The sequence below is a fragment of the Leucoraja erinacea genome, chromosome 31 (assembly GCF_028641065.1).
Source record: "Leucoraja erinacea ecotype New England chromosome 31, Leri_hhj_1, whole genome shotgun sequence".
Taxonomy (NCBI): Eukaryota; Metazoa; Chordata; class Chondrichthyes; order Rajiformes; family Rajidae; genus Leucoraja; species Leucoraja erinaceus.
In genome coordinates this window covers 18794149-18808236 of record NC_073407.1, presented here as the reverse complement: position 1 = coordinate 18808236, position 14088 = coordinate 18794149, and the positions used below count along the sequence as shown (strand labels likewise).

Below are 14088 nucleotides of genomic sequence, written 5' to 3'. Positions count from 1 at the left end.
CATTTTGATTAAGTTGTTTGAATTGTTGGATAGATTACAATGCTCTTTCAGCGGTGGATATCATGCCCATTGACACTGCACGCAAGATCAGAAATATAATTGCCAGGGCGAATACAATCTATATCTTTCAGTGATGTGTGAATGCAAGAAAATTTGCATTGAAAATCTATCCACCATAGTATCACTAATGGGACAAATAAAGTATGCTGTTGATTTCCACAGGCTGAATAGTTTTGCAGTTTGTTCATGGATCTCTTACAAGTTCACAGAGGAAATGATGTACTAATGTAAGTTTCAATAATTCCATAAGAGCATAAAAGTGTTATCTTCAACCAATATTATATGGCAAGGTTTCGAGCCTTTCAAAGATACTTCAGAGATGCATTGCTCTGCCTATTAGCAGTGCGAGGATTTGTTTTGTTTTTTTTAATCAATTTTATCTCTTGGATGTTGGGACAATCTGGAAGGGGAAAATATAAATTAATGGGCCAAATATTGAGAGAAAGATAGATGGATACAATGATTGACAAGCAGAGTAAAACATCCGATGACTTAGGCAAAGGGTGTTGGTTCAGTATGTAAAAAAGGGCAAATACTGGTGCTCCTTTTGCTACTCCAAAACAAATCATAAGTGCAACAAACCTTTCTGCCAGGTATTCCCCTTATCCCAGGTTTTCCCAGCTTTCCTTCAGGTCCCTGGATAAAAATAATCATCAATGGATGAAAATCAATTTACACAGTTTGTAGAAAAATCACTTACTAAGATGGTGATACAAAAACAGAGAGGGCTGCAGAGAGATCATATTAGACAGCAGTTTGAAGGAGAGAACAAAGTTAACATTCCATATTGATGACTTTTCAGTAGGCTGGTGTTACGTTGATCTGTGTTTGCTGACTATGTCATATGAGGGATGCTTCTTCTGGTTAGAACTGAATTCTGCCATTTTCCTCACCTCTCTCCTACTCATCACTCCCTGGACTAATGATGTCTCATCATTGTATGAAATTCTATTCAATGCAAAGGGCAAGAACCGGTAAAAACCAACTCAGCTGAACACAACGATAAAATGTATCCAGAAAGCAGAACTCCAACAACCAAACTTTAGTAGAATAAATCTTATACTTCCTAAAATTCTGGATATAGTTTAGATTAAGAATAAATGCTTTTGTAATGAAGTAGAAAATAATCTTTCTCATTAACATGACTTTGCTATGCTTATGGTTAAAACCTCTATTTTCCAGAACTCTTTAGCCAACTTTGATGAAATCAAAATATAATGCCTAAACTTTATAATTTCAGGGAAATGTTACAGCAACCTTTAAACTTGCATAATGAAATAATCGGAGGCATCTTTGTACCTAATTTCAGTCATATTTAAATTAATTAAATAATGTTTCAAATCTGCATACAGTAGCAGAATCGTGGATAGAGATGTTATTATTGGAGTAGAGGAGATAGTATTCATTCGCATGTCAATTGATGAAACTGTGATATTGTATTGATATATACTGTGGAGTCACAAGGAAGATAACAACTATTCTTGTGTGTAACTTTAGCAATAATGTGGAATCAACAGAAAATTATAATGATTTTATAAAAATATAAAGAATGATTTTATCTTCGAGTTTATTCAAGTTTCCTATTGCATCTATTTTTTCATTTTTTCACAAATTTATTTTGATTTTATGAGTCGATTTTATGTGAAATCCATTGAGACAAATTTGAGTGTGGACTGGCAATGATTCAGGATGATCTTTTTAAAGTGTTATTTTCCATTTCATACTTTGTAATTGCACGTTCCCAAAAGACCATTCCTAGGTTATTGGAACAATAAAAAGTTGAAGTTCTATAAAGCACGTTCAGCAATACGTATGTTTCTTTTGCCCTGGAGAGGTGACCAGATTAATGGTGATGACAGCCCTGGACTATCAGCTTTAGCCTTGTTGTAACAGCTACTTGCTAATTATCTGAAGGGTTTTACAAAGTTTATTTAACTGCTGTAGGCAATGTCTTAAAGCCGTCTTTAATGAACACCCATCAATTGTAGCATCATTCATTTCACTCTGTAAATGACTAAAATACAGGAAACTGTTGATTGCAATCCTTCGCCACAAATTCTTTGAAGATTTGGGATGAGGGTGGGAGAGAGAAGGGAATAACCTGCAGTTAATAAATGATCTCATAGACTGATAACCAGAATAGTTGGAGTAATTTTCAGACACGGGATCGTGGACAGAAACAGACCCTTTGACAGGTCTGAATATTCCCAGGATAGTGTACATAAAATGTAGGTCTGCATTGCAAATCTCCTTTGTGCACAATTAATATTTTGAATTGCATGAGATTCAAAATATGAAAAAAAACCATGAAAACAAAAGTTGCTCAACTGCAATAATGTCACTGTTTCAAATTGTAACAAAATTAAATGCCTCACAATAGTCAATGGATTCTAGTCATGAACAGGTCCAATTCAAGGACATCATGTAACTATATCTCTACTTATATTTTATAATGATACCAAATGAGCCCATGCTGTTCTTCAGGGCCATGCTATTTCCCAGGGGAGCAATCCACTTGTTCATTCTCCCTCTTTCTTAGTTCCCCGCAACTCATTCTTACTCACATACATACCTATCAATTTCCCTTTGATTCCTTTTGCTATTAACCTACCAATTCATCTTCAGGATACCAGAACTTCCAGACGAAATTGATGTCGTCAAGAAGAGAATGGGCAAACATTGCACGTAAATCACCCTGGGTCAGGATCGAACCTGGTCCCTGGAATATTGAGGCAGCAGAACTAGCAGTGCACCACTGTGCCTCCAAAAGTCTATGTTACTCTCTAACCGGATTCTAAAGTTGGCAAATATGATGTTAATTCTGAAACCATGGTTACATTGATATCCGAGCCAGATTTTAAAAGATTTAAATGTTATCTGGGGACGTAAATGCTTGTTGCCAACTGCTTGTAAAAATGCTTTCAAGTTTTAAAAATATCCTGTTTTGCAAATACACATAAGACTTCAATAAATTTTGAATGAACTAAATGAGCAGTTTTGGGATAGATGACATAATTTTGTTATTTTACTGGTTATTCAGGAAACTACCAGTAAACAGAAAAGCTGATGAAAGACAGTTTGATAAATAGCCTAATAATTAGTCCTGCTGCAATTTAACAAAATGTTCTTAAAAATGAATTTATTGAACATTAAGATATGTCCATTCCAATTTCATGGATGTCTTTGTTTTATTAACCTTTATTACAACAACAGTAGTTAGATGCTGGATTGTCTTGATTTCCCACTTTATCATAATCCACATCAATGCAGCATTACAAACAGCCACATGTAGCAGGGGAGAAGAGATTCTAAGATTCTCAATCTGGTGGCCAGCTGAACTTCAATAAACTCATCACTAGACCAAACTAAAGGCAATGTCAATTGAGGCTAGAATTTGTCTTTGAAAAATCTAAGCAAAGCTTGAAACACTAGACATCAGGTTAGCAAAATGTTTTTATTTACAATGTTTCCTTAATAAGGTCAGTTGCACCATTTAATTTATTTTGAAGACGATCAAAATTGATGAGTCAAAGAGATTAACTAAAAATAGGGTATTGTATCAGGGGGATTTTTAATTTTCCAACTTCTTTCCCCCCCCCCCCCCCCCCCCCCCCCCCCCCATCAGTCTGAAGAAGGGCCTCGACCCGAAACGTCGCCTATTTCCTTCGCTCCATAGATGCTGCCTCACCCGCTGAGTTTCTCCAGCATTTTTGTCTACCTTTAAGTTTCCAAATATCAGTTGGGAGTGCCTTAGCCTAAATGCTCAGTGAGATCAGAATTTTTGACGTGCCCAGGAGGGATTTTTGATGTAGTATGTAGATGGAGCAAGGAGGGAAGGAGCATTACTAGATCTTATCTTCGGGAATGTAGCAGGCCAAGTGAAGGAGTGTCAGTGTGGGAATTAGAACTCCGTATATTTTAAGATAGATGCTGGAATAGTGACATTTTGGGTCTGAAACGTCACCCATCCTTTTTGTGCTGCCTGATCCTCTGAGTTACTCCAGCACTTTGTGTCTATCTTCGGTATATACCAGCATCTGCAGTTCCTTTCTACACATCCATAAATTTTAAAGTGGATATGGAAAAGGATAGGGCTGGACTTGTAATTAAAATCTAAATAGGGGTTAGGCCAATTTTATTAACCTAAGGGAGAACCTGGCAAAGGTAGATTTGGAGCATCGATTTGCAGGTTTAGTTTAGTTTAGAGATACAGCACAGAAACAGACCCTTCGGCCCACCGGATCCGCGCCGACCAGCGATCCCCACACATTAACACTATCCTACACCCACTGGGGACAATATTTACATTTACCAAGCCAATTAACCTACAGACCTACAGACCTGTACGTCTTTGGAATATGGAAAGAAACTGAAGATCTTGGAGAAAACCCACGCAGGTCACGGGCAGAACGTACAAACTCTATACAGACAGCACCCGTAATCGGGATCGAACCCGGGCCTCCGGCACTGCATTCACTGTAAGACAGCAACTCTACCGCTGCGCCACCGTGTATCTACATCTGCCCAGTGAGAAATATCCACAAAAATATCAAGAGTTCAATGGCAACATATTCATGGAAGGGTAAAAACTAGAGGTAACATCGAGGGTCCAGAACCCTGGATGTCGAGAATTATTGAGGATCGCCTAAAGAGAAAATGGGAAGCACATAGGGAAGTAATGATAGGGGAAGTTTGTCAAGAGTTTGTAAAGGCAAGCATTAAAAAAAAATTAGGACGCAAAGAGAGGTCAAGAGAAATCACTGACAGAAAGTATTAAGCTAAATCTGAAGGAGTTCTAATAAATATATTATACAAAGAATAACCAGGGAAACATTAGCAACAACATGGCTAATCTATGCATGGAGCTAGAAGATACAGGCGAGGTGTTAAATTAAAACTTTTTAATAGGTATTCATGAAGGAAACAAATGTTGTTATTGGAGATTTTAGTGAAAGGGTAGATGAAATTCCTGTGTAGCTTCCTTAAATAAAGAGGAGAAACATAAAGCCTTTACGGGCTTAAAGGCCTCAACTTTTTAAAACAGATCCCCACAGACCACAATACTACAGTCCACTCTTCTGCATAAGTTAACTTTCCTTCATTGAACTTTTAACTTCAAAGCTTTACAAAAGAATCAGCTTCTGTCCTAAAATAATTTAGAACTGTGAGATGCTCCAACAAGTGGAATTGCAGTGAAACGCTGTTTCCTTTTCCATTTGCTTATTTTGGCCTCTTTATCCATATTCTTTCCTGTGCTTGCTTTCCTTCTGAATGCATCTTAGCCATTTGTCCCAATCCCTTCATCTGGTAATGAGTTTAACATTCCAAACACTTAACAAATTGCAGAAATCATATATTACAAATTATTAGACATATAACCATGAAAATTAGTTGCAAATGTGCAGTCTTTGAAGGAATCATACCTGGCTATGTCACATGAATAATCTTCTAACAGTTGTCGACTCAGCAGCCTAATGACACTGATCCCCCATTGACATGGGGGAATATGACACTGCTATAATCCTGCAGGTGTCAACATTTCTCCCTGCTATGGAGGCATGGGGGTGCAGGGGTAGAGTTGCTGCCTTATAGCGTTTGCAGCGCTGGAGACCAGGGTTCGATCCTGACTATGGGTGCTGTCTGTACGAAGTTTGAATGTTCTCCCCATGACCGTGTGAGTTTTCTCTGAGATTTTCGGTTTCCTCCCACACTCCAAAGACATACAGATTTGGAGGTTAATTGGCTTGGTATAAATGTAAATTGTCCTGAGTGTGTGTAGGGTAATGTTAATGTGCGGGGATTGCTGGTCGGAGCGGGCTCGGTGGGCCGAAGGGCCTGTTTCTGTGCTGTATCTCTAAACTAAACTAAATTTAACCTATGGGCAATATGGTCATCTCTTTTCCAAAAACAGCTGTCCCAGATTTGGCCACACTTGGTGGCACACAGTTGGTGGCATCTGGCTGATTATATGCATGTATCCTGGACATTTGCTGTGCTTTCACCAAATTCTCAAAGGCAACTTGGAATGAGTATTTAGATGCTGGCTCAGCCCACCTAGGCTACATCCCTGAGCGAATAATTAAAAAAATGAAATAATTAAATTTATTGTGTTAATTTGCAAATAATTCTGACAGTATATTGTTTGACTCACCGTCACGGAGGTGAGTGTGAAGTCTACTGAGATATAGACAATTATTGTGTACAATTGCACTCTTCACTGGATCAATAATTACATCCATATATTTAAGGTGAAAGAGTATGAAGGATCAATTGAAATACTTCAAACACAACTATGGATTTTCTCTTTCTCTGTTAGATATGATTTATCCATAAATGATCAGGCAATAGATCCATTCCGATAACTGAGGGAAATGGGGTTTCAGTTTCAATAGAGGGAAAGAGGATATCAAAAAAAAAGATGGTGCCTTTGGAGTACTCGATGATAGCCTGTATGTGGAGGCAGTGACACTGAAGTCCCGTATATATCTTTTTTCCCTGAAGCGTAGAAGGCTGAGGGGTGACCGTATAGAGGTATATAAAACCATGAGGGGATTAGAAAGGTGAATAGTCAGCCTATTTCCCAGAGAAAGAAGTCTAAAATTAGACGGGAAAGGCCTAAGGTCAAATTCAAAGGAATCCAAGGGGCAGGTTTTCACACAGATAGTGATGTGTGCATGGAACGAGCTGTCAGAGGAAATAGTAAAGATGTACAATTACAACATTTAGAAGACACTTGGACAGGAACATGGATAGGAAAGGTTTGGAGGGATAAGGGTCAGATGCAGGTATGGGACTAATTTGGTCAGCATGGACCAGTTGGCTGAAGGGCCTGTTTCTGTGCTGTATAGCTAGATGACCAAACGACCATGGTTTTAACCAGGTTTAACACAACTTCTCCCCTTTTCAAATCTTCACCTAGAAACTAATAATTTGATTTAAGCTCTCTTTTTTCTTGTGCTAAAGCTAAATATGTGTTATTCGATTGGCGGATTTATGTTCTAAAACCATAGTTCAGTTTGTTTTTTTGCTTTATATTTATACAATTTTATATAAAATTAAAAAAGTTATTTAAAGGTCAAAGTTCCTCATGCATTTCATTTACTGAATTACTGTGGCTTTCTTCAAGGTAAGGGACTTGTCTCCAGGGAGTTGAAACACTCCTTGTTTCAACGACTGGAGTTACAGTATTGTCCTACCAATTTCTAAACCAAATTTACTATTGTTCTGCACTTCACCAAATATTTCTCACTCCTATTCTGTAAACATAATAATTTCCTGCTTCCAAAACCAGATATGCTCTGGCTTCTTTGAATTAGAATGCTGATTTTGTTTTAAATATAACTTCATGAGCGGCTGTTTTGGGCTGTGGATGTACAACTTTCAGGAACTGGCTTGTTACAAGATGACGGAAACTTTTATCTCATTAGTTTGGCTGAATGAATCTTTGAGGTGAAAGGCCAACATTTCAACCACAGGAGCATGCAGTCACTATGTATTTCAAAGATCTATTACAGAGTACCTCTTGGAAACTTGAGACTTGAATTCAGCAGAAACTAGCCAAAACCTTGAACAGTGAAAAGTGTTAAAACACAAAGAAATGTGGCCATTGGGATCACAGCAACAATGAATTTTCTAAGATTAGTTTTGAGGCATGTAATCTGAATAAACATTGGGGCTGACTAGACTGTTAGAATTTAATTATGTACTGAAAGTTTAACAGTTTGGTCAAGAGATCCAATTTTTCACCAGTATATGAAGGAAGTAAAACTTAAATCTACTTTCGAAGCTCCAGCACATGAGCTTGTTTATCTAACCATGAGTAGAATGTATCATCCATGAATGTAGTCACAGGCATGTACCCAAGCCTCTGGATTAAGAGAAAGAGAAACAGAAGCACATAAGAACACAAAATACAAGAAGACAAAAATATAGGAGCAGGGGTAGACACCAGGCCTCTCAAGTCTGCCCCGCCAGTCATGATTGATACCTAATGGCATCTCCTCATATGCCAGTTCCCAATAATCCTCAATTCTTCAATGTTTCAAATATTGGCCCAACTCCATCTTAAAGCAGGAGTCGGCCACCATGCCTGCTCTGTTCAATATATAGTTGAACTATCAACTCGGAACCAATTTCCCGCACTAACTTTTCATTCCTCCATTCCATTATTACCTACAAACCTATCGATCTCTGTTTCTAATGTTTTCTTGAATATAGAATTCCCAAGGGTGTAGAAATTATTTTCTCATCGCTGACCACAATGAGCCAGGTGTGGTCTCACAAAGGACCTAAACAATTCCTGCATTACTCAAATAGTCTTGAAAACAAAAGCCAACATTCCATTTGCTTGCTGCACCTGCATAATGACTTTCAGTAATTTGTGTACGAAGACACTTAGATGCTTCTGAATACCTGTACCTATTAATCTCTCAATGCTTACAAAATATTCTTCCTTTCTAGTTTTTCCACCAAAGAATTTGACCTTCTATGTTTCTACTGTATGTACCATCTGCCATTCACGGAACCTGCTGGTACCTTTTAGCACCATCCTCAGAACCATGTTGCCACCCAAGATAGGCACAAAGTGCTGAAGTAACTCAGGGAGTCAGGCAACATCTCTGGAGAATAAGAATAGGTGACATTTTTGGTCGGGACCTTTAGTCATAGAGTGATATAGTGTAGAAACAGACCCTTCGGCCCAACTTGCCCACACCGGACAACATGTTCCAGCTACACTAGTCCCACCGACCTGTGCTTGGTCCATATCCCTCCAAACCTGCCCTATCCATGTACCTGTCTAACTGTTTCTTAAACGTTGGAATAGTCCCAGCCTCAACTACCTCATCTGGCAGCTTGCTCCATACACCCACTATTTGTGTGAAATAGTTACCCCTCAGATACCTATTAAATCTTTTCCCCTTCACCTTGAACCTACGTCCTCTGGTCCTACATTCCCCTACTCTGGGCAAGAGACTCTGTACATCTACCCGTTCTATTCCTTTCATGATTTTGTACACCTCTATAAGATCACCCCTCATCCTCCTGCACTACACGGAACAGTGAGACCCAGCCTACTCAACCTCTCCCTATAGCTCACACCCTCTAGACCTGGCAACATAAATCTTCTCTGAACCCTTTCAAGCTTGACAATATATTTCCTATAACATGGTGCCCAGAACTGAACACAATATTCCAAATGCGGTCTCACCAACGTCTTATACAACTGCAACATGACCTCCCAACTTCTATACTCTATACTCTGACTGATGAAGGCCAATGTGCCAAAAGCCTTTTTGACCACCTTATCTACATGCGACTCGATCTTCAAGGAACCATGCACCTGCACTCCTAGATCCCTTTGCTCTACAACATTCCCCAGAGGCCTACCATTCACTGTGTAGCTCCTGCCCTTGTTAGACGTCCCAATATGCAACACCTCACACTTTTTTTAGACTAACTTTGTAATGCCTAAATTGTAACATCAGCAAACTTGAATACATTATACTTGATCCCCTCATCCAAATCATTGATAGAAATTATAAACAGCTGGAGCAACACATTCATGCTTGTGGCACCCCACTCACTAATCATAGCCACCTGATACAACTAATTTGTTTATTCTCTGCATTTTCTGTCTGTTGATCAATCAGCAAACCATAGTAGAATATTACCTCAAACTGAGGTCCAATCTTAGTCAATCTTGAGTGACGTCTTACTAAAGATCCTTTAACAGTTCACAGGCCCCAAATAAATAAATTGGTTTCTACTTATCCATTCTAGTAGTTATCATGTTTAAATTCATCGTCTTCACCATCCACAAGGAGGAGAGACTGCCAAACCCTGGAGTAATTTGTGCAAACATTACTTTCTTTTCATAACTCTATGTTGAATTCCCAATTTGTTATTGTTTTCTAAATGCATTATTTCCACTTTCTTATAGTATTTTTCCTCACTGCTGTTTTTAGGCTAACTGCTCAGTAGAGCCCTGTTTATTCTCTCCCTTATTTTTTTAAATAGTGGGGTCATATTTGTTCTTTTCCAATCTCCCAGCAGCATTCTAGAATCCATGGAATTTTTCAAAGCCAATGTGTCTATTATTCACATAGCCACCTCCTTCAAAATGATAATATCCAGGTCATCAGGTCCTAGGGATTTATTACCTTTCAGTCCTACTAATATCCCCATATTAATTATTTTACTAATTCTAATTTCTTTAGCTTATTCATGGAGTTAATTTCTCACAGTCAGTTGGTATACGGCTGACTAGGGGCACCGCATTGAAGGCAGCCTCTGCCTACAGTCTGTCCATTTTTTTCTATCTTTTTTTATTTTAGATTGTCTTAAAAGTTTCTTTTGGGGATTCTTTTGTTTTTCTATGTGGGGGAGGGGGGAGGGTAAGGGGGAAACCGTTTCCCAGTCACTTCCTGGCGATGACACGACTATTCTCCAAGTAGCATCCTCGTCCCCCTCCTCGCGGCCAATCATCTGGATTGGAGCGGCCTTTCCTGCCGGGGACCCAGACCTGAGCTTCGGCAGTGGAGTGGCAGCGCTGGATTCACCGTGGAGGGGAGCGATGCCTACCTGGATCGCCGTTTGAAGCTCCAGAGTGCTGGGCCCACTGCTCCAACATCACGGTGCTGAGGTTTGAAGAGCTCCCAACGCGGGCGACGCTGAACAACATCGCAGTGTCCTGGGACCCTTTGCCGAGGGCCGCCAATGTTGAATCTCCACCCAGCGCAGCCTGTGGACTTCGGGAGCTGCGGACTCGGGTAGGAAGTGGCCGATTCGGAGGTCCATGCCGCTGAGGTTGTCCTCCCGATCCGACGTCGGAGCTCCAGCATCCCGGCGAGCGGGCCTGAATATCGGGCCACCTTTGGCGGCGACTGCGGAGGGCTCGTGAAGCCCCCGACCACGGGTGAACATCAAGAACAACAAAGGAAGAGAACTGACTTTGGTGCCTTCCCTCACAGTGGGAAACTTTGATTCTGTTGTGTGGGAATGATTTATGTTGGACTCTATCGTGTGTTGTGTTCTTTATTTTATTTGTATGGCTGTATGGTGACCACACATTTCACTGTATCAACTGGTACATGTGACAAATAAATGTATCTTGTATCTTGTATATTTGTTCAGCCACTTTATTCAGATTCAATACACTAGCTTCAAACTGAAAGCTCTAACAATTCTTGCAAAATCTCTGGGCATTAAAGAAGAATCGGTGCTTATACTGTGGTATGAGGCTCTGAATATTTAAGAGTCTTGGAAGCTCCACTAGGAGATTTCCTCGTCTTCACCATCCACAGGGAAGAGAGACGGCCAAATCCTGGAGTGATTTATGCAAATTCAGGCCAACATGAACTTGCATTAAGAACTAACTCATTCCAGATTCCATTGGCTAGATCCCAACTTTTAAAAATTAATGGGAACAGTTAATCTTATGGTCCATCATGACTGAACAAACTCAATAGCAAAAGTCCCTGAAAGGTGGAATTGAAATGAGAGTTTTCAGTAGTCGTGTATTTAACCCATTCTTGACCTTCCAGCCAAATCTATATGAAAGCTTCAAGGAACTATATTAATTTTAGTTACTTGAAAGCATTAATCCGCAAGACTTACAAACTGTAGTCATAACTAAGTGTGATGGCTGACAATTTTCAATTGCATGAGGTTGTAACAGAGAATCAGCTAAGGCATTTTCCACAGCAGGCTGTTCCGACTGTAGATTAAAGTAATGAAAATATGAAATTCTCAGCAGGTCAACTCTCATTTTGTGGAGAAACATTATGAACATTTCAGGATGACAACCTTTCATCAGAACTGGGAAAAAATAGATAGTCTACGTAAATCATTCTAGAATTTGGCAATCTCTTCTCCCTGTGGATTGTAAAGACTAGGAAACCTCCCAATGGCTCAGCCAGGTCACTTCATTGAACAGACACAACATAAGCACCAACTCTGCCTTAATGTCTGGAGACTGCACAAGACATTATCACAGCATTTCATGCCTTTTGTTGTATTTATGGAAGATGTACTGAACGACACTTCGCTCTCAATGTTTCTAACAGCTAGCAGTACAATGATACAGGATGTGCTAGAGCTTTAGAACTAGATTTAAGTAAGGAAAGAGGAGAGGTAAGAACAAACGGGAAGGTCTGAGGCAAAAGAATCACAACCATCCTGTTTAGGATTTTTTCACCTCCTTTTGCCAGTTCATTCCTCCCTTTATTAGTTCCCACCCTGTGCCCTTCCTTTAGTGTTCATCTCCGCAATTAAGTGATTACATTTTCCAGTTCTTATTCATCTGAAATAGTCACATTGTTTCTCTGTCTGCAGTTGTTGTTTTGCCAGTGGGCCATTCCCAGCATTTCACTCACATTATGGTGCTTCTGATTTAACTTCCATATGGACATATTTATTCTGATATGTAAAGGTAATATTAAAAATATAAATCACTCATTAAGCACTGCAGTATTCAGAGGAGCCTTCCAAGATTTAATCTATCCAAAAACATCTCCAGTTATATGGTGCATGATCTCTCCAGTAGAACAAACCATTGATAATAATGCTTGCTCTTTAGTCCATGAGATGCAATCACTTGTGTGTAAAAGATAAGATATCAACTGCTGTGAGGATTTTTAAAATGAAACTCGAAGTAAAAAAAAATAATTTAAGAATAAAATTGATTTTGATATTAATTAAAAAATGATTCAATGATTCAACTGTTTTTTTTTGCAAATTTGAATGTTGTCCCTGGCCTCATTCGTGATTGGTTTGAAGATCCACAGAGTTGGTAAATTGCACAGTCATGTTAAAAGAAGTATAAACATTTCTTTTGCCAAAAGAATGAAATGAGGCATTTCTGATTTCATTGGGAATGTGTTTAGTGGATGTCCATTTAATTCATAATGAAACAGAACATTTTGAAACGGGCTTACCTGCTTTTAAAAACATTTGTTTGTCTGCCGATTTCATATTTTTAGAAATGTCAGAAATATTTTTAGAAATTATTTCAGCTCCCGAGCCCGTTTGCTTGGCTCAATTTCTGTGTCCGTCTGGCACTCGTTTCCTCCCCATTTTCGCTGTACAACACTATAAATTGTCAGATTCAACAACCTCCAGATGTTGGGCACCTGGCTCTTAAATTTGCTGCTCTACAACTTCCTAAATCTACTAAAATTACGCACAAATGTCATTTGGGATGAAATACCCCTTGTTTATAGTTTACTGCAGCATTTTAACTTAATCTGCAAAAACAAAACATGATCTCTCTTGAATAAGTCATTCTTTACAACCCAAACTTCATAGTGTTCCTGAACAGTTTCAAATGACACCTCAAAGCAGTTGCAACCCACAGATAAAGATGTCAGCAAGTTCCATCATGCAATTCCTTTGAGAATATTAATTAAGACGCCAGGAAGCAGTGTAAGAAAAACGTTGCCAGGTCCATTGCCATAAATGAACACATCAGGTTTGTTATTCAGCAAAGAAGTAGCAACAATATTCACTAAATTATCAAACCTTGCATACTTTGGAAGAGTGAAAAGAAAACAGGTTACCGTACCATCTGACAATTAAACAGCACACCTTTTCTAAATTGCAACTTCAAAAGTGCAATATGGTTTAATGAGCTATAATTATTTAATTTAAAAGGTAACACGTCTCCACAACACACATTGTATATAATGTGAATTATGAATTAGAGGTGTTATTTGCATTACGTGCATTAGTTACAACATGATTTAGATTAGGAAATAGAGAACCACTTTGTAAATAGTCAAGCAGACAATAAAAGTGATCTCAAATTGTAATGGGATAATGGACAAACAACCTGTTTTCAGGTAATCTCCCAAGGTAATCAATCAGACTCTATTGTTAAGAACACACTGTCAGTTTCACCACAGGAGGCCATTGAAATTGACATGCAATCGTTTCTATTGATATTTGGGCAAGGATACTCCATTAATACAGCCTGTAGTTTTTTTACCTTGCACAAAAATAAACTTATTGCTATTGAAAAGACCTTTGAAA

At 38.9% G+C, this 14088-nt stretch overlaps 1 protein-coding gene across 2 annotated transcripts in view; it reads right to left on the bottom strand.

Moving 5' to 3' along the window:
- The window catches only part of col27a1b (collagen, type XXVII, alpha 1b), a 313539-nt gene that overhangs the window by 50672 nt on the left and 248779 nt on the right, over positions 1–14088 (bottom strand). For both annotated transcript variants that reach the window (XM_055660163.1, XM_055660164.1), the window contains exon 38: positions 643–696. In XM_055660163.1, the coding sequence (XP_055516138.1) occupies positions 643–696 (54 nt within the window). The remainder of the gene's footprint in view (positions 1–642; positions 697–14088) is intronic.